General features: G+C 38.6%; 1 protein-coding gene across 3 annotated transcripts in view; it reads left to right on the top strand.

The window, feature by feature from the left end:
• Nucleotides 1-21,959, top strand: part of ICA1 (islet cell autoantigen 1) — a 70,868-nt gene that overhangs the window by 162 nt on the left and 48,747 nt on the right. For all 3 annotated transcript variants that reach the window (XM_033060096.2, XM_033060087.2, XM_033060079.2), the window contains exons 2-7: nucleotides 9,514-9,560; nucleotides 12,254-12,292; nucleotides 14,437-14,608; nucleotides 16,548-16,620; nucleotides 18,950-19,073; nucleotides 21,236-21,434. In XM_033060096.2, coding sequence (XP_032915987.1) covers nucleotides 12,276-12,292; nucleotides 14,437-14,608; nucleotides 16,548-16,620; nucleotides 18,950-19,073; nucleotides 21,236-21,434 — 585 coding nt within the window. In that variant the 5' untranslated portion in view covers nucleotides 9,514-9,560; nucleotides 12,254-12,275. The remainder of the gene's footprint in view (nucleotides 1-9,513; nucleotides 9,561-12,253; nucleotides 12,293-14,436; nucleotides 14,609-16,547; nucleotides 16,621-18,949; nucleotides 19,074-21,235; nucleotides 21,435-21,959) is intronic.

Here is a 21,959-nt window from a genome sequence, read left to right as displayed (position 1 = left end):
TGGTGCCGCGGGTACCAGCCCCGGGTGGGCGCCGCCTCCCCCGCGGGCAGCCCGCTCGGGGCGAGGGAGGCGGCGCGGCCGCCGGGCCTGCGGAGCCGGTGCCCGTCAGCGCCGTATCCACGGGCGGACCTGCTCAGGGCGAAATTTCCGAGGCACAAGATGGCATCTGTCCCTCCTTTTGCCTTGTGATCCCCCTCCCGCCGTGCGGTTGTCTCGCCATGATTATTGCATTTATCCGTTTGTGCCTCCCGTACATCCTCCCTGGCGCTCTGCCCGCTGGAAGCGGGGAGGGAAACGGCCGGTCCTCCTCGGCGGTTTCCGGCTTGGCTGCCGGGCCGAGGCGCAGGTTGCCCGAACCCTCCTGGGGCTAGCCGGGTGGAGAGGGGTGACAGGGCATCCTCTGCTCAGGTAATGGCAGATCTCGAACCAGCACCGAGTCAGTAACAGCTGCTGAAATGGCAATTCAAGAATCACACATTTACGATTTAAAGCTTATAATTTGTGAAAGGTTCATCCTGGTAATCACATTAATTTTGCATCCATGCATCTGACCCGTGAAAGCTGCTCTAGCCCTTTAGGATACAAGGAAAATGACATGTTACTTGAAACATCAGGTCAGGTTTTAGTAGCACAAAGGGGTTAAGGGCACCGTGCTCTTTATTTGTCGATATCATTATGTATATGTTCAGTGCCCTATGTAAATAAGTTTCCTGTTCCGCGCTGTTTTGCGTAAAGCTGATAGCCTCAAGGATCTGCGTGACCCTTCTTGGAGCAGTAATTCAGGCTTGCCTTAGTTCAGAGGTGTAAATAAGAAACTGACTCTGGTAATCTCAGTATTATATTCTTTAAGCCCCCTACCACCAGTTTACATTGTGGTAGTATTTTGGAAGCTTGGCATTGGAGTTTTTCTTCTGTTCAGTTGTGGTATTTTCTCCCTGCCTACAAGCCTTGCTTTAAACCAAGATGACATTTTATTTCCATGAGGCACCTGTTTATTGGCTTTTGTTCAACCCATGTTTAATTGTGTTACCCTCTTTCTTTCGGCTTCTGGATGGATTTTATTTAATTTGCGTCTCAGAAAGCAGCTGTGACTCTTGTTTTGGAGTAGACTTCTTGGAAATAAGCTGTTCTTATGGTTTGCCCTAGCAAGACTCTTGTAAGGACAAAACAGTTTGATGACTTTTCCATAGTGTTAGACAGAGAAAACTGAGCTGGATTTTGGCATCTGCACTGCAGGTGGCATTTGGTTATGGTCTTTTAGCTGATTTTTCTGATAATCCTCTCTCTGCTTTGTCTATCCAGCATTCTCAAAGAGGGAGTAGAAGAATCCCTTGACACTGGTCAAGAGTCAGAGTCTGGCACAGATCTCAAAGTTGCAGTTCTTACTGGTACCTAGCATGATGACCAGCAACATCTCATTTAGACTTTAGCAATTTTTTAAACTGCTGTTTGAACAACCTATTGGTTTAAATTTAGTGATGTAATGGTTTAAGATTAATGTTAATACCACTGAAGGAGGAATTTAATGTCAAGCAACAGAGATCTTTTGAGTAGTGAACTGCCATAACTGGTAAAACCAGTCACATTTTGCACATGACAAACTGTACTGTAAGATAACGTGGTGGTTAAATGCTGCCAAACCTCAGTCTAAATGAGCTTCTAAAGTTTCTGGACTGTCAGAACTTCATGTGTGAAACATTGTCGTTTCCAGAAAGGTTCCAGCACTTTACTTGAGAATCTAGATGCTGATCAGTAGAATTTTCAGTTCCTTCCTTTTCAGTTGAGAAAAAAAAAAAAAAAGCATTTTAGATAATGATGCTTTGACGCTTTCTTCTGTTATGTTTGTTGGAGTTGAGATTCAACTATACATTTTGCAGATTCAAGACCAGTTGTGACTTTATGGAAGGGGGAGGTTTCATTAACATTTTTCTTTTAGAAGTTTATATTAGTGGGGGTGAAGGGGATCACATAGTGCAAAGTAAAATTCATGTTGAACCCTACTACAGTGTTAGGGGGTTTTGTCCTGGCTTAGTAGAGTTTCAAGCCCAACCATCTTGCCAGTTCTTCTCTGTTGTCTGTACTTTACATGGCTGTTAAATTGTTCTCAAGATTTCTCAAGTAACCTTTTCTTGAAGAAATGAATAATAACAGCTCTTTTCAGTCTTCAGCTAGTGTTGAAAGCTGTTGGTACAAGTTGGCAGGAAAAAAGAGTGCTAATATCTCATCTGAACAAGAAGACAAAAAATGCTCTCAAAGTCTTTTTAATACTTTTTTTTTTCCTAAATCACCTCTAAGAGTATTGCTCTGTAGTTTATTCTTCAGGATGTTTTACTGCTTCTCAACCATAAAATCACTCTGGAGACAAAATTACACCACGTGATGCAGAGGCATTAAAAATGCAAAAGCCCAGAGAGTGAAGTTTGTCAGAGAAAGAACAAAACAGTCAAGAACAGTATAAACATTTGACCTTTTAAATGTTGCTAACTGTAATTGTAATAACAGTCTCACAGTACCTTTTCCTGTGGCTATTGTTAGCCACGGCAAACTGAGGGGCATTTTGACCAGGTTATGCAATTGCTTACGTCAACCTTGAGAACTCTCTGTACCAAGTCACTGAAACAGTACTTGCATCCATCTTGCCAGTAGCATCATAAGGATCACCACTGCTCTAGGAATGGTCCCTGATGTGCCAGGATATTACTGGGCACAGTAATACTGAAGTTGAGTGGACTGTGCATCTGCTGAGAATGTGTAGCCTGTCCTGACGGTGTTTACTCGAAGGGTGGTGCAGGGAGATCTCCAGATCTTCCTGTATTGTTGCTGCCATGCATGTTAAGGCTGTTTTGTTAATCCAATCTCTTATCCACATATGTGAAATAATCTCCAAGGGAATCTGGAGAAAATAATTTTCTCGTGTTCCCTCTTCCAGCATTGTTTTCCCTTGGGTATAAATGGCATTGCCTCCTGGCTTCTGAATGGATGAAAAGGCAGGAGGGAGGCAGAAATGTGAGAGGGTTGGCTGTGCCAGCAAATAGGGCATCTAAATAAGAGAGCCATTCGTTTGAAGTTCTACAGCCTTCTATGTTTGTATGTAATATACTATACATGCAAAAAGAGTTTCATAGGTTTTTTTGTTCATTCACTACTTTTCCCACAGTTTCACAAAAGGAAAGTTTCCCAATATTGAGACTCTAGACTGATTAGAGTGCTTCAGAAAAACAATCTTGTCTCTTATAATCTATATACAGTGCATGTTCCATATGATATTTTGTTTGTTAATATTCAGCTATTAAGTCTGAAAATAGTGTTCCTTAAACTAAGAGAACAAATGTGTATTACAAAACAATTTGATAGTCATTTTGAAGAAACAAAACAAGTCTGTATTTAGAAAATAATTAAATACTGCATAGTAAATATCCCCAGTTTTACTCATTTGCAGTGAGTTTAGACCTGCCATTTGATGACTTATACTCAAATTATTCTTCCATAAAATGCATGTAGTACTTGCAATGCTTACCTGGTTATCTCACTGTTCTCCACAAATAGAAGTAGAATGCTTTACTAGATAGCAAAAGATATTACCTGAGGGGAAGCTGATCCTATGTACTGTCCCTACATTATTCCACAATAAGCAGATGAAAAATCAGTATACTCTGAAAAGGAATTTAATATTAATTTTTTGTGTGATTAAATATCTCTGTGCAAATGATAAAATTCTGCATGCAAATGAGCTTATCTAGAAAGTGCTATTGTTTGCTCATCAATCTTGCAGTATACCAGCATTTATTTGAAATATTTTGTTCTGAGACTACATGTACTGTGTTGTGACTTCATGTGTCATTCTTATCAATGTTTTTGAGATAATCCACTGGGTTAGGAATTTTTTATTCAACTGTTTAAAAATCAACCAAAAAAAAACCCCAACCCACCTCCAAGTATCATTTCAATGCATTTTATGCTCTAGAAAGGTAATCGCTTATGCCTTTAAGTTTGACCTGATAGCTTTTGGAATAATGTGACAGATATACAGTACCAAATAGACATAAATTTTTTTTTTTTTTTTGGAGAGGAATGCTAACTTTTGAGTTGGTCCTTGCACTTACACTTTTGTGGGGGCAAAAAACAAGTTTTAAAAAACATGTTGACAGTGCCAAATGTCCACTTTTTCATTTTGGCTAAAACTTGTAACCACTCAAGTACTGAAAACCAGAGTGGTTCAGATGGATTGATACTCTTTAGTTTCTGGTATAAGTGAGCAATAAACTCTCAAAGTGTAAATTTACAGTTTGTCTGCCACTTCTATTAACTTATTTACATCAGAGTTGGGAACAGAAAAATAAAGATGAAATGATAGCATGAGAAGCATGGCTCTGGATATCATCCTTTTCGTAGAATAATTTTCCACATTAATTGTATATTCTGAAATTAGAAGTATGACAATTGTATTTTGGAAGAAAGTAACTCTGGACAAGTACTGTCTGTAATAGATATGATCCATATGTGCCCTACACAGGATGTTAAATAGAGCCAGTGTAGAATTGAGTGAAAGGTGTCAATAGTACTGCTACTCATTTGGTTGGATGTCCTGTGTCCAGGCAGGTGCCTAGGTAGTGCTACAAAATGACAGAAAGAAGACACAAAACATTCAGATTTCTTCATGCCTTGTACATGATTTCTTACAGTGCAAGTCTTTAATCACACAATCTTAATAATTTAAGATACCTGCTGGTATTACTTTGGTTTGTTCTCCACACAGTTTACTAGCTTGAAAAAGAAAGGTGTGTTCTATTGGGTCAAACTACTTCCCTGGAGAACAGACTCCAGTTTCTCTGATACTTCTGTTGTTTTAAGTACATGCTTCGGATTTTTCTGCATGTCAGATTTGGCAGGGCTGGGGGGTATGGTAGAGTAGGTTAATTCTTTGGGGTTTTTTTTAATTCTTTGAAGCATCAAGACAAATTAATAAATGAAGTAGAATAAATTAGTAGTTTTCTGGCATTTCTCATAGGCCTTGGTAGAGACAAGAAGGAAATGGCAAAAACTGTGTATAGAAATGTTAGTTCCAGAAGTGTTTGTAGTGAAAGAGAAAACTGGTTCCATGGGACTTAATGGGGTGTGGCTATGTCCCAAGGACAGTGTGACTCAGTATGCTGCTGACTTTTTTTTTTTTCCTCCCCACAGTAATTCAACAGACCACCATGAAATCCTAGCTCTAAAAGAAGGGGAATAGAGTAGTGCTCACAGCATGATTTATCTTTGTAGTTCAGGTGTCTAATGCAAAAAGCTGAATGTCTATGTGCACAGAGCACAGTGATGAGAATCTGGTTGAGGTGCTCAGCATTGCTCTTTGGAGGTTCTATTTGCTATCTGTACAGGGTCTTAGTCTTGAGAGGCTTGTATGGTAATTTAGGCACTAAAGTTAGATAATGGCAGTCAAACAGGATGATTTTTTTTCCCCTCTCAGCACCTGCCAGGTGTATGAATATAACAGGAGCCTTCGCTGTGTAACAGATGCCATTTATTTTAAGGATGCATGCAATTTCTTTCTAGGTGTCAACTCCTGAAATAGATTGAAAGAGTAATTCTGTTGATACTGCAATCTTGTATTTCTTTTCCCGAGAACTTGTGGGTAATCTCCAAGATAGACACTTTCCAGGATAAGTAGCAAGGCTGTGGATCAGTCTGAGACAAAGGATTAGACAAAAAGTTGTAGTGGATGGAAGGAACTGCTACTACAGCACTTACAGAACCATTTGCAAACTTTCTGAATTAATAAACAACTGCATCAGTGAGTAGTCTAACTGAATGAAAAGACTCCCGGATTTAAAGCTAAGCATGGATGATTCTGCAGGATTAGAGCATCAATATTGAGAATTAAGAGCTTTAGAAGAAAAATTAAATCTTGATGTTTGTCATAGATATTTCTTGAACTGTAGATTCATTATAGCTGAATTAGAGTGGCAGCTATTCTTGTATTTGAGAGTAGGCATACTTCTAAATCTATGTATAATCTTGATGCTGAAAGACGCAGACTTTCACTCTTTTCCTGCATTGACAACATGGATAATTCAGGTCTACAGGCTGTTATATTCTTTTTTTGCTTGGAAAAGGCAAAGTCAAACACCATTTGTAGCTCCTGGTCTGTGTGTTTGTAGACACGCCAGAGAAGATAAAACTGCACCCTGCCTAGTCTCCATCTTGCAATGAGACTGCTTCTTGTTTTGCAGACTCATTTACTTAGTTCAGTTTGATCACAGCTTCCAGGGAGCAGTGTGGAGGAAATAGGTTTTCAGCCAAGAGCTGTTGGAGGCACAGATGGCCTTGATTCCCTCACCTAGGCACATTTTCTTCCCTTCAAAGTATTTTACATAAACGAAATTATCACTCTTAAATTTAATATATAGGATTCCTTACATTTATTTTTGTTACTTAGCACCACTGTACTATTACTGTATTAAAAGTTTCTTGGAAGATTATTCATTTAAATAAATCTGTTGACATAAATCAACTGCAGTGCATGATTCTGCCATATTTGAAGTCATAAGTTGCAAGAATTTTAGTATATGGAGAGTCTTGAGGAGCCACAGAACTTAAATGCTTTGAAAGAACAGTAGTCTCAGAGGTCAGTTCTGTCAGTGAAAGTGCAGACTCTTCTGTGTGTTTTGATGGGTTCATGTATGCCTTCATGTATGGGTTGCTGAATTCTGCTATGCTGTTTGTTCAGCTCCCTTTCCTTGTTTCTGGATGTATCTCAAAAGAATGTGTTGTTCAATCTACTGCCTTCCTACATAACTGCTAGGTCATCTTTGGGTGTTAGATTTGCTCTGTATATCAGCATTGAGAATGTTTTTGCAAGTATTTCAGCTCATCTCTTTGTTCTGAGAAGCTGTGATTAGATCAACAGTTTGTTTTACATACAGTCTTCAGAGTTGAAAAAATTCCTCTTTCATGCCTCTGGTTGCATCCTGATACTTTGTGATCTGTTGTCTGAGCTAAGAGCAAAGTAAGAACTGTGTAACCAATGTAGCTGTTGGAGACAGGACATTCATACCATCTTTTTCTTATACAAGTAGAATCTAAAGATTATTCATAAAACTATTCAGCTCTTGGGAAACCAGGCAATTCACACTGCAACCAAATATACTAAAGCTAAAAAAAGAGAAGCAAGACTGTACAAATGGTGTACGGAGCATGAGCTGAAGGGTAATCCTATACTGCAGTGTATAATGCAGTTGAAATCACAGAAAACATCATGAAAGCATTTGCCTATTTGCACAGAAAAATTTACATGTTTATTCAAGTGGTCTTGGAGAATACAGAGGATTTCCATAGGAATAGAAATGCCGCTTGCTAATGACGAGTGTCTTCCATCAAGTTTCATTCCAGTGTCACAGCTAATAAAATTTCTCAGTAGAGTGATGAGTATGGCAGAAATAACATTAAGTTCTGTGTGCATTCCAGCTGTTCTGGCTTCCTGTGGAAATAATTTGTGGGTAAATAGTCTACCACCCAGAGAAACTCTCCCACAGTTGGCTCTGTGCAGGACCATCTTTTTTTCAGCATTTCTCATTGTCTGTGGCAGAGCACTGCCTGAATTCAGCGGTATTATGCCTGAAACCAGGCTAAGTCTAGAAACAGTTCAGATGTATTTCAGTGTCCAGGTTGTGCCTGTCTTCTCTGGCATCAATCTGCAAACAGGATGGTTTGTGGAAAGTGATGCTGAAGCTTCTTGGTGGCTCTTCAAAAACACCTGCTAGGGATTTTCACGGTTTTCGCAGGGTTTGCGATCCCAGCTGGTTCTGTATGGGAATGGGTCTTTCAGCTCCGTGGGCCCTGTGTTCCAAGCAGACTTGGTGTGAATAGGACCAGCTCAGGTTTAAATGCTTAAACTGAAGCAACATTAGACTCTCTTGAAAATTTCTGGAGCCATGAGTGGACTTCTCAGGAAGCCTCAGACCCATTAATGTACAGTATTAAACATGGATTTGTGTACAGTCTGTAACGTGGCACTGCTTTCTCTTGGCATGAATAAAGCAGGTATGCTTGCTTCTGACAACCATCCCCTCATCTAGAGTATCCTTCCCTTTTGTTTGCCAAGAGAGTCTGTCATGAAGATCACAAGTGTTGTGGAACTCTATTGTCAGATATCATGGAAACTTCCCAACACAAATGCTTTCTTATAGGATGATAATTTTTATTTTTTGTTAATAATTTTCAGTATAATACTGTTTACTGAAACTTTTCTTCTTTTTTTCATTTTAATTCACCAAGATGAAAAACAAACCAAAAAAGTTCCTTATATCAACTTCTTGTGGCAAATAAAGCTTGTTTTTATATCTAAAACTGTTTGATAATATGGGTTAATTATAAATTTGACTACAATTTTTGGAGGGAGTATTGGTAGATTCAAGTTAGTGTCATGTGCTTCTATTGTAGTCAATTTTGGCAAAGACCAACTGGTGTGTTACTTCTGTACAGGACATTTGTCTTGTTCTTCGAAAGCATAAGAGTTCAAAACTTAAAGTAGTGAGAGGTTATGTGCTCATTCTTGGTCTCTCTCTGCAGCCTCTGGGCCAGCATTTTGTGAATGCAGGGATACTTCTTTAGGTGGCTGTGAAATGTTCCTTTTAATTCTTGGATAATTCCCTGGGCTTTTTCCAGTGCCCTCTTATTAGTATCTCACTTTTTGAGACTAGACTTAGATTTTGGTATTTCTTTTAAAAAACCCTCTCAGCTCTCAGCTAAACTATATGATTTTAATAGTGTCCTTTGTAGAGCTGAACCAGTGCCTTTATCCTTTTTGTTTCCTGGACTTGGAACACACAGTAGCAACACATGAAGAGATTATTTATATTTATACCCTGTTAAATTACTGCAGAGGCAATTTACTGCACGTTATTTTTTAGCAACTGTATTTCTGTTTTTTCAATGCTAACCCTTAATAAGCTGTCTTTGCAAACTGAATTTTCATTTAGGACCAAAAGTTAGCTCCATACTGGAAATAAAATGGGCCCTGGCATTGAGTTTGTGTCCTGGGCTGCTGCTTGTTGCCACTGCTTAATTACAGCAATCTCCCTGGCATGTTTTTTATCTATACTGTCTAGAATTCTCTGGGACCTCTTTCCCTCCTGGCATGTTTTGGGTGATATCACATGCCATTTCCAGCAGGCAGTGTAGGTAAGACTCCATTTCTGTTTCCTTCCACCCTGATTTGCCATAGGACACCATCCCAGCAGGTCTTGTAGCCTCAAACACCTCTGATGCCATCTTGTCACACAGCAGAACAGAGAATACATGCTCTCATTTTCATACCATGAAAATATTGTTGACTATGAATGTAGAAATCCCTACAAAGAATATCTTCAGGGCATAAGGGTGCAATGTAGGACCTGGAATAGTATAACTAGCAAGATTTCAGAATCAAAAGGTGAGGTTAGATATTTAGGAAGAAAGAACATGAGCTGTACTTGCAAATGACAACTGTTTCACCATAACCCTATGTATTTTTTGTAGGAACATTGGTTTCCAGGAGCAGCAAGTGGATGTATACAGTGAATAAGGTCAGTGCTTTACACCTTTTCCCCATAGTGGTTGCTTATACTTCATTCCAAGCAATGTATATGTAATTCCACCTAGATAGGCTGTTCTTTGCTTCCTGTCAACCCAAGTGTGCTGCTGAATAACTGAGTCATGGATGTGTATACAAGCTGAATCCTGTGCTCTTATCTCACTCACACACCCCCACAGTTGACTTAAGGAGGACCACTGTGAAAACAGTGAAGTCAAGAATACAAAGGTATTAGAAAATGAGTTAATAGTGCCTCTGCCTATGGCTCTGGAAAGATCAGCAAAACAGTCCATTCTATATCTTGTCTGACTCAATGGTTCTGTAACACAAACAACAATCTGAAAAGATTCTTTCTTCCTCCTTTTTTAGTTGTTGACCCTTACGTTTAAACTCTGGTCTGAAGACAGAGTTACAAATTTTCTCATGGTCTCTCCTGCAGTGCTTAAGAATATGTCACAAAAATTCCAATTCAGGCAAAATTCCTGCTCTGATATAATCTTGCAGTATCTCACGGAATTTTGCCAGTAAGTTTCACAGGTACTGACAGTGGAGAGGTTAGACTCAGAAATCTGAGATTTGGCTCCATTCAGCACCAAATGGACGTGCATGTGCTTCACACTTGCAGGAAGCATTCAGGTTGTTTGCGTTCCCTTGTTTGGGTTCCTGCAATCTGTTCCAGTCCCTTTGCCTCTCCAGTGCTAACCACACTGTCTGTATGCAGCACTGTGCTACATATATTTCCAACATCTTGACTCCCCTCTGTAGCCCCTTTTCTTTCTTACTTGGATTAGTGCCAAAGTTCAGTTTCAGCACCATTGCCTCCCTTAGCTGCTTTTTTACTGTTTTCTCAGTCAGTCAGCTTCATACCTTGGTGGAGCCTGTTGGTGTGTTTATTCTGTGCCTCTACTTGCTGAAGTTCATTCCTCAGCAGCACCAGCAACCTCACAAGCTTAGTTTTGGTCTCATCCAGATCCTGCTGCAGTGCCTCCATTCCCATGTTAACCATGTGCTGAAGAACAGTCCTCTCTGAAAGCAGCAGAGGAGAAACTGGGTGCTTGTTGTTTATGACTATCTGGCTTGGCTGTAAAATTTGGTCTGGAAGGAGTGTGTTCAGTACTGGTGGGAAGTGATGTGCATGCCATCTGGCCAGCTCAAAGTATAGTGGGTAACTTGAGTATCCAAGCTGGAGATAGTAATTTGTAAAATCTAAAGTTCTAATGCATACAAATTACAGTAATTTTACGATTATAAGCCGCACTGAGTATAAGCTGCATTTCCGGGTGCCAACAACTTTTCGTTCTTTGTCCATACATAAGCCGCACCTGATTGTAAGGCACATGTTACAATACAGAGTATGATAAAAGGTATCTATTCTATCACCATCTGTTGAGGGTGGGGACAGTGATCCTTATCTCAATGGCAGATATTCTGCTAATGGGCCATCCATTGAAACCAGGCAGGGCATTGTTCTTTATCTTTTCACAACCCATCCTTCCTCCAACGAGTCATTTTCTGCTAATGGCCCATTGAGTCCCACTGTGGGACTGATGAAATTACTGCATCCCATTGGAAGTTGCTCCAGCCAGGGGGAAGAGACCAATATTTCTCACCAAGATAAAAACAGAGGGTTTGGGACACTAAGGGAGCCCTTTTCTCCACTGGACTCCAGAGGAAAACCGGATTTCTGCACATCACCGCTGGACCTCCGGAGGGAAAGTGCACCTTCTACAGGAGCACTGCTCCAACTGAATCACATCTGTCACTGCAGGAGGATGCAACCACCATTTAATGGGACTGCTACCAGCACCCTGCCTGACGGGGTGTCAGGTTGTACTCTGACTTTGTCAGGGTTTGGAGTTTGTTTCTTTGTAGTACTGTATTTCTATTTTAATTTCCCTAGAAAATAACTATTATTCCTAATTCTCACATTTTTGCCTGAGAGCTGCTTGATTTCAAAGTGATAATAATTTGGAGGGAGGGGGTTTACATTCTCCATTTCAAAGAGAAACTCCTGCCTTTCTCAGCAGACACCTGTCCTCCAAACTAAAACAGCAACTTTTTGTTCTTTGTCCATATATAAACCACACCTGATTATAAGCCGCACTTTGGGTTTGGACCAAAATTTTAGTCAAAATGGTGCAACTTATAATCGTGAAATTACTGTATATTCAATCCTCAGAACGGTGGTGTCCCTCATAGAAAAACCATCTGGTTATTGAATTTCACATCTCTGACTCAAGACATGGTGTAAGTGGTGTTTTAAAATGATAGATCAGTGGCATATAGACAAAAAAAAAAAGGTAAAAAGTAATTGAATTTTGTTGTGGCTAAAACTTGGAGAAAAAAGCTTGACTGGTGGTGATGCCTAGCACAGACAATTTTGGATTGCCTCATCAAAAGTCACTGAATTTATGCCTGGTAAATTTGCTTTTGCTTGAAAAACTTGCTAACATAGAAGGATTGGCATCACTAATGGCTGCACTTAAATGCATTTGTAATGGATTTTCACGAGAATTGTGTGTTACACAAGGAAGGCATTTGGCTCGCAGATTGAAAAGTTTTCTTTTGTAATTTGGTAAAAAAGATGCTGCAGCATAGGAATTTTCTGAGGGAAAAGAAACAGGTTTTCTAGTGTTTAGCTTAAAAATTATGGATACTTGTATTAACTGATAATTTCTTATTTAGGTGTCTGAAGAAAACAAGAATCATGGAAGGTCATAAATAGTAAGTATCTTGAGAATTATATTTATTCTTAAGAGCTAATAGTGTTTGGTATATTGATTTGTTCAGTTGGTTTATCAGTCTCATAATTCAGGAATCTGTATTAATACCAGAATTTTTTCTAATCCTTTTGTGACCTTATATTAGTAGCTAATTTTTAGTCTTGACACCTTGCTCCCAGAATATCTGGTGACCTCAGATGAGGTAGCTCTCAAGGCTGGTTAACATCAGATGAATTGTGATGTTCTGTTCACTTAACTACTGAAATGAGACCTCAGTTATTTTCACTGCTCTAGCAGAAGTCAAAGCACACAGCTAGCCAGGCAGCTAAGGCCTTTATAATACCTTGTGAGAAGTTTGATGGGTATGTTTAATTATTATTAAAGTAATGCTATTTTTATTAAACTCTTATATTATATTTTCTCATAATGCAAGAGGATTTTTTTAGTCATTAAACGTTTTAAATTTTGTATTTTAAAGGTGTGGGATGTATCACGTCAATATAATCTTCACCCAACTTGATAGGCTGTCTGTTGTCAGTGTGTGTAATGGCTTGTTTGTACAGAATTTCAAATAAAATGTGGTATGTTTTGTACATGTGTTTTATTTTCTGCTGTAGCATCAAAAGATCTTTTTTTCTAATGTTAATTGATAAATTAAACTCTTGGAACTATTATTTGTGTAGAATTAAGTGGGTAAATATCTTTGCTTTTCAAGTTTGGTGAAGAAGCCATGAAGTGCTCTATATAATATAAATTATGTCACTGCTCACTTCCACTTTAATTTCTTGCCATCTCTTTGGTGATTTAGGCACTGTCACCTAACTCACTGATTAAAGTAACTAAAGCAAGTTAATATAACCCTGTGGAAAAAAAATTCCTTTTCATGTTGAACTGTGTCACTAGTAACTGTGTAGGGTAGATGTGCTACCCTTTAGGGGAATGTGTGTACCAATGGCTTGTTTTTTCAGAATGGCTGTATTACTTCACATATAGATACATGTAATCAGAGGATCATAGGATGATTGAATGACCCGGGTTTGGAAGGGATCTTACAGATGATCTGGTTCTGACCCCCCTGCCATGGGCAGGGGACACATGTCTCAATGCATGACTTGATGTATATGTTGGGTCTGAAGACCTCTTGGCCTCTTGGGGTAGCATCTCTGAGCAGTCCGTGTGTTGTGAACAGAGCTAGGGGTCAATATCTCACGAATGAACCACAGTTTGTCACTTCACAGGTGGAAGGAATCTCATCAAAATAAACTCAAGCTATTTACATTTCATGGAGTATCCAATATAGCAATTTTTAGCAATCGTGTATTTCTAAAAAGGTGAAAGAGTTCCACGGCTTTTTATATGTGCACATAAAGGGAAAATGCTTGTACTTTTGTGCAAATTAGTAATAGAATGACACTTCCTGAGCGGCATCAAGATTTTATTGTAAGGTTATATTTTCTATTAAACTGAGTATGGCTTAAATATTGTGGAACGTGGAATTTATATATTGCACTTTTTATTAAGTCTGCTACAGGAATGCAGAATTATTTGTCATTGAAAACTAATTCTTGAAAGAAAAGGTTACCTGTTATGCACCCACAGTTGTCATGTAGTCAGTTGTATAAAGAGAGATCAGCCTTTCACACAGCATACTCAAAAGAGAAGAATGTTCTTCTAATTCTTTTTTATTCGATTACGAAAAAAGGAAGGCAAGAAGTAGTCTAGTCCCATTCATAAAATGATCTGTGTCAAATCCCAACAGTGCTGAAATGGCATGAAAATTGCTACCTGCTTAAGCAACTCTGCTGGTTCGCTTGAAACTCTCGTATCAATTATACAAAATAAAAAGTTATTTCCATGGGCTATAAGTCATTTCATAATGCATTGGGAAGAATTCTTTGAAGCTGTTAATTAAACAGCCTGCATGGTTAAGAGATTCAAGTTGAAGTCAGTGTATTATTTTTCAGAGTAGGATGGGAAATACAGTAATTTAGTTGCTTTGTTATTAACGCGTAATGAGGAACTGCATGTTAGAATATATGTGTCAGCATGCAAATGCAATATTCTTAATGGTAATAGATTAATTGTGTTGGACTTATTTTTAAAGCACCCAATTGAAGTTTTAAATTTTGTTTGTTAATATTCTAGCAACTATCCAAGAGAATTTTATGATCAATATGCTCAAAGCCAAGAAAAATCTGTGGTCAATAAAATGCAGCAGAAATACTGGAAAACAAAACAAACCCTTATAAAAGTTACAGGAAAAAAGGAAGATGAACATGTTGTGGCTTCAGATGCAGATCTGGATGCAAAACTAGAGGTTTGTAATGTTTACATAATGTGTGTTATCGGTTTCTTAATTTTTCAAGTGTTTTAATTTGATGGAAGCCTTTATTATCTTGCACATAGGATATATTAACATACATACATTTTTATAATTTTTGTGTAATATCTCTTACAAATTCTGACAGAAGTATCTATGTAAATCTATGTAGGGGAATTTTGTAACACACTAACCCCATATCCCAATAACTTTATTTGGAACTTAACATATCTCAGATTTATTTTCATGTTTTGGGACAGATTTACTCCTTTTGTTAGTAGGGGAGTCAAGACATCATCCTTATCCTTTGCCTATGTCAGTTTAAGTTGATTTGGGTTTTTTTTCCTAATAGTATTTAACTGAGTGTACAATTGACATTTTTTGTATAAGTATAAAATACCACATATACCAGAAAAACATGCAATATGCCCAGGAGCAAGGTGCACAGTGCAGTCTGCTCTCGAGGTTTCAAGCAGATTAGTGGGTTCTGACATGGCAAAAGAAGCTTCTGAAAGTCTGTAAAATAAAACCAAGAGAAGGAATCCTGCTGTGAGACAAATACAGTCCTACTGACAGTATTCTCAGCCCCACTGAGGAAAAAAAAAAACAGGTTAAAGTTCTACAAAATTAAGACATAGAATGTCTTTGAGACAAAGCGAAACACTGAGGATATACTACAGAAGTATAATAATACAGAAGTGTAATAATCCAGTTAGTGTCCATGTAAGTTTTGTGTTATTTTCTTATGTGAGGGTAAATGTTTTGCCTTACTGGCTTTCCTGTGGCTTCTTTAAAAAAATATTGACTTAGGATTCTCAGTTTATTTAGGTTTTAGCTGAAATTACAGGAGGTTGTAGTACAGCAAACACAAGAACAGCAATAAGTTATCACCTGGTGATTCTACCTATGGAGTCTTCACAATGGGTTATAAGTCAAGAGTATTGATGTAAAACAAGCTGGAAGTATGTGAGAATATTTTTTAAATACATATCTGAGTTTCTACCATGTCTACTATGTTGCAGACTCATCAGGAAGGATGCTTTGTTAGCTCAGATGGGATTGGAAATAGGGAAACTTGTGTTCACACAAGTGAAATAAGCATATTTTGGACAAATTCTCACCTGCAAGTCATACCCCCAGTTTAAAAGACAAGACCTGTGTAAATTTGTAGACAAGCAGTGTTGAAAGAAGGCACTCACTGTACCAGTGGTCCATTTTACTTCTAGCTGTTTAATACCTGATATAGTAGAGTTTAGGTTTAAGTTGCAGGCTGAAGGGTTTAGATGGACAGACAGAAAGAGTAGTAATTCCTAGAAACAATCTCCAAATATATTCATGAGTGACTTTTTTTTCTACCTCTGCTTCCTTTGGGAGCTGCTGCTTTAGAAATTTGCTTATGAATTTTATGAAATAAAACTTTCAGTTAAAATCAACAACTTTCTGTGTTGGCCATACCTATGCAAGTTTGTTCCACTAGACTTCACAGACACTGTGAAAAATTCAGAATGCAAATTCCCATGTGTGAGAATGATTGATAGATATTTTGGTAACTCTGTTCTACCATGAGGTTTTTAGGAACAGATTTGTATGTAACTCTTCATATCTATACAAAGATAGCACAAAAAAACAAACCCGAAAAAACCCACAACAAATAGTTTGGTTAATTATGAACTGTGTATTATAGATCTGTTTCCAAAGTTACTTTTTCTTTATTTTCCTTCTATAAAGTTATGATTGGTCAGTCTTTAGTTTCAGTGAATAACTGAATTGAAGGAAGAGCACAATTGATAAGAGAAATACCAAAAATGTTGCTCATTGTTCAAGAAGAAAAGAATGTTCCCTAATAATTTCTACAAAAACTTCTTTCTTGTATTTTATTCCTCAGTGTTTCTTGCGTACACTTGACAAATTTTTGTGTATTTTGTTTCAATATCAGCTGTTCCATTCTATTCAGAGAACGTGTATGGAGTTGCTGAAAGCAATTGAACTGTATCAAAAAAGGATTTGTTGTAAGTATGATCAAACACAGTAGTTAAAATGATAAGAAGGTCTGCATTATGGATACATTGAACAAATGAAAAGGTAAAAATGAAAGTGGGGAACTACTAGTTTCATCCTATTCAAAAGTAAAGATAATGTTCCTTCCAGGCAGCTGAAGGCAGATTTGCTTATTTGTTTGAAGATTTCCCATCTCTGAAGTTTTATATGTTGATGCAATGCAGTGATTGCAATAATAACTTGAGAAAGTTTTCTTGAATTATTTTTTTCCCATAACTTGGTTGGCTGGTTTAAATTCAGAAGTATCTTGTCTAGGAATCATAACTCCTTTCTAAAGTGTTTTAGTGTTTTGTTTTGTTTTTTTTCCTAATCAGAATTGCTGATGAATTTTTGGCTTGTTATCATTTTATAACTAAGTAATCTATGCTATTGTGATGAATTTGATAAAGCTGACTTGATTATAAAAGCTGTATTAATAATTACTAAAAGTAATTAGTGACAATCATTAGTGAGAGATGGCCACCTAATTTGGGAAGTTTCAAACAGCAAGTTGTATTAAATGTCCTCTAAAGGTTCTGTGCAGTCCATATTGTTTGATTTCTGGCCTGAAGGAGAGATTCCAGCTATGAAATCATCTTCCAATGTACTGTATTTTTGTTGAATGTTACCCATGTTTTCTTGAGCCTTTCATTTTTCTTTATCCCAAGAATGTCAGAGAGAATGTTTCAGAATCAGGAGGTTAAATTGAAATATGGAATAGTAGTCTGTCAAGTTAAAGAAGCAGCAGGTGAAATCTGATGCAAATCTTTCCATCAGATGCAGATGTGCATCTTCTACCAAAGAGTACTGAGTCCACACTGAGGTTCACTGTTGCCATTTTAAAAAATGGCAAGAGGGCTTCAAGAGATCTTCTGTCATTGTTGGAGGCCATTCTCCCTCTTGACAGTCGATTGACATCATTACTATAGGAGATCACTGCTTTAAAAGACAAAGAGATGAGGGCATCATGAAATGTTTTTGTAAGGTTCTTTAACGTCCATGGTCCCAGTTTAGAAGCAGTCAACAATTCAGTGGAAAACCACTCCATCTAAAAAATGATCAGTTACTTTGAGGTAGATGTGTTTCAGATAGTTGAAATACAGTGTTTGAGTTACAGAATGTTAAAAGTTGTCAAGTAATCTTGACAAGTAATTTGAAAGTAAATGTTCTTTAAAATGAAGTATTAGATTTTGCATGTGAAATTTATGCAGTCAAGCATGAAAAATGATGAGCAAGAGAAAAGCAAGTGAATGAGTTTTGGTTAGTACAACTTGGAATTAGCTTCAATAAAAGTACAGTAATTTCACGACTATAAGGCTTTTGACTAAAATTTTCCCCCAAACCCGGAAGTGTGCCTTATAGTCTGGTGCGCCTTATCTGATGGACAAAGTTCAGAAATTTGCCTACCCGGAAGTGAGAGCTGCGAGCCGCAGGGGGAGCCGGCAGGGCCATGGCTGCCAGGTGGAGGCGGGGTGGAGCGGCAGCGGGCACGCCCCTGCCCCGTGGAGGCGGGACGGCCCCTCCAGAGGCACCCCCCGGCCCTGTGCAGGCGGGACGGTCCCTCCACAGGCACCTCCTGGCCCCTTGGAGGGGGCACGGAGCAGCGGCAGCCATAGCCTGGCTCCGGAGAGGTGGCATGGAGGGGCGGCGGCCACAGTCCGGCCCCGGAGAATCGGCACAGAGCAGCAGTGGGCGTGCCCCGGCCCCGCCGGGTACAGGCAGACCTGGGCGCCCAAGGCACCGCCCCTGCCGGGTACAGGCAGGCCCAGGGGCCCATGGCTGCCAGGTTGAGGCGGGACCTCGTCCAGAAACTGCGTGGGGGGAGCTGGGGGCGGAGCCTCGCTGCAAATAAAAGGTGCGCCCTATAGTCCGGTGCGCCTTATGGTCGTGGAATTACTGTACGCTATCAGCTGAAGTGGTCCAAGTGGTAAAAATGGATTGAAAACCAACCTACCAAACCAGACAGAACCCAAAAAAACCCAACATTGAATGTTACTGCAATTAAGATGGCCCTTTTTGTAATATAATCAAGGTAACTTTTTCTTTTAAGGAAAGAAATAGCATATTTTTCCTGTTGTCTTTTGGTGCTGATGGAATTTTGTGATTCTTGTTAAGTATATCCGCAAATGTCTCAAATGAATCAGGTTGTCTGTTCACTAAATACAGGAATTCTGTGAAATTATTTCTTTTTCTTTGCTGCTTAGACCTAAAGTAACTTAAACTGTTTGATGTTAGGCCAGTTTTAATGCTGTTAGGAACCAATTAAATAACATATTTGACAACTCATTTATTTTTTGTTAGTTCTGTCTCAGGAAGAAAATGAATTGGGGAAATTTCTTCGATCACAGGGTTCTCAGGATAAAACAAGAGCAGGAAAAATGATGCAAGCTACAGGAAAGGCCCTCTGCTTTTCTTCTCAGCAAAGGTATATGGGTCAACATTGCTGTCTGATTTGTCTAGTTACTTGTGATACTGGTAATTGATTCACCAATGTCATAATTCATTTGGCCATTTCAAATGTTTGAGGAACCAATTGACAGGAAAATTATTAACAAAATCTGCTGTAGTGTTGGCAGTATTGGTGGCTTTTTGAATTTTGCCTGATGCTGCTTTTTGTCTTACGGACCTGCTATGTCTGTATCTTCAGATCCCCTGCCTGTGCCTGTTCAGCTCAGTAGTTCTAAAGCTGTACTGGAGCATCTCCATGGCCTTTCCAGCAGTAGGGTTGTAAAGGAGCTGATGTCAGGTCCCTTTCCTGTTTGGTGACAGTTCTCACTCTGCAGAGAAATGCTGCAACAGGCTCATTGTAGAGGTTTCTGGGTCCTCCAAGGGAGGGAATGAGTAAGGGAATACTTTTTTCTGGGCCATCAAGTCTCATACTTCAACTAGACAGAAGAGAAAGGAGGAGTCTGAATGCCATTTTCTGCTTGAACTTTGATGTAGAGTCCCCCTGAGAGAAGATCCTAGATTCCTACAAAGCTCACGTAGGGGCAAATAAAAGGTAAGGAATCCTGATGGACACACAAGCACACTAAACCTGCTGTTAACCAGAGTCCTTGATGTCTCACTGACCCAGTGATTGCTCTAGAAATTTAAAAGTAACATTACCTGATGGGATTGTAAGTATTGTGGTGCTCTTTTTCATAGCATTAGGACTATGAAAGTATGAAATTCACCATCACTCACAAAGGGTAATTCTATTCAATTATGTTTTACAGGATTTTGGGAGGGCTTTTAATTACTGTAATACTTTCTGTCCCTATCTTAGCCATGCAGTTGTTAAGCTCAAAGCATAGCATAGCATGCAGAGCACTGAGAATTTCATATGTTTATCTTGGGCTAGAGTTTGGTCATTAGCACCTCCAATAATAGTTATGACCAGGATCTTTAAAAGCCATGAAAGGCACCTTTGAGCAAAAGTACTGATGACTTGCTTCTCTATGAAACTTAACTGTTAATAGAAATCTCAATGCATATCTATATAAACTAAACTTTCTTTTGGATATCTGGGTAAGAATTTGTGGAATGAGAAAAAAAACTGTGGAAAAAAACAAGTCATAATTAATTAACATGTTCTTATAGCTCTTGCTCAGTACATTAAGGCAAATTTTAAAATAAATTCACATAAAAATAAACCATTTATCTTTCTGATTTTGAGCTATCCTCACGCTCTCGTTGAAGTTGAGACTGCTTTTATTTATGTTTCATACTCATAGCTAGCTCAGTAGCTAGAGATCAAGAAGACATTTCTTGGGCTACTGAAGTCAAAATTAGAAAGTCTCTTATGCCAAGGGACTTCCTAGCACATTAAACTATCTCTCTGCTGGTGTGGAACTGATTGAACCCATTCCAGTGAGGTGCTGCTGGAAGAGAAAAGCAGAAGCAGCAGGAGGAAGCAAAGCAAAAGGAGTAATCCTGTCTAGTGTTGAGATCCCATTAGGAGCATAGGGAGGACAACAGTGTCCCCTACTGCCTTTCCAAAGTGTGTTTGCCAGAAGAAACATTTAGATAAATGTCTAAATCTTCCAAAAGGTAAATGTCCTTTAAAGGAATTGTTCCAATTAAAAAAAAAGAAAAAAGAAAAAACTCAGATAATTATCTACCTGGCAGATGACTTATTTACATTTACATTTGAAGACTGAAAGGCTAATGGAAGTGTTTTTTGTGATGTTTAGCATGACATTCCTGATCCATCTGTGATACTTTTCCAGTAATAAATTACCTTGGGTATACTTTTATAGTTGTTAAATGAAATTTGTGAAGAGGAATGGTAATACCATACAAGTGGCTTCTTGAACTAAAATACGTAGGCACAGTAGAAGAGGTTTCTTTTCCACTCACGTGTCATTGAAAAGTTGCTATTTTAACAGAAGGGTTGCAAACACAATATTAATTCAAAACTATTCTGTTTCATGTGTATCTCCAACCAGGTGATAGAATCATCTGAACATACACAAGCACTGAAGTGAAACTGTGTTGGCTGAGTATGTTAATTTTGAGTTCTAGTGAACTGTCAGGAGTTGTATTAATCCTTTGTAGAACAACATGTTTAACATGTTCCTCTCTTTCCTTCATGCCTTCCTCCAGATTAGCGCTCCGTACTCCTCTCAGTAGATTGTATCAAGAAGTGGAGACTTTCAGATACAGGGCCATCTCAGACACATGGCTGACAGTGAACAGAATGGAGCAGTATCGGACTGAATACAGAGGAGCTCTACTCTGGATGAAAGATGTATCTCAGGAGCTGGATCCAGATCTTTATAAGCAGATGGAAAAGTTCAGGAAGGTATGAAGTTTCCTCTAGCTTCCTAGAATGTTGGATTATCTGTGGTTATTAATAGGATATATACATTATGTATACAGCAGTCATTGGACGGGTCTGCAGGTACGATGATCTTGGAGCTTTTATTTCATCAGCATAATCATCTTCAGCATTCTTGCATTCTGAGATTTGCTTTCACACAACTTTTGAGAGTTTTCTGCCTTTTCTATTTCCCACACTAGAAGGGGTTGCTTAATGAATGACAATGGAGCATGGTTTGATTCTTCCGAGGAGGGTGTAATCAAGAAGCAGGAAGGATGCCATTTATCCTAACTAATCTCTTCTTTCTGGGCTGTAAGGACAGGCATTTTTCAGTAGTATATTCAACTTCAGCGTGCATCTTTATAATTTAAATATTATATATTTTTGAAGAAGGTTATCTAATTTTGAATACTTAGCAGTGAGGCTTGAATGACTAATAGAAGAAAATATGTCTGCTGTCAGAGTGGGGAGGGAATACTGATTTTTGCAACTAAAAATAACAGAAGA

Source organism: Catharus ustulatus, chromosome 1 (genome assembly GCF_009819885.2).
Source record: "Catharus ustulatus isolate bCatUst1 chromosome 1, bCatUst1.pri.v2, whole genome shotgun sequence".
Lineage (NCBI taxonomy): Eukaryota > Metazoa > Chordata > Aves > Passeriformes > Turdidae > Catharus > Catharus ustulatus.
The sequence above is the reverse complement of the archived record's forward strand: the minus strand, read 5'-3'. Positions and strand labels throughout refer to the sequence as shown.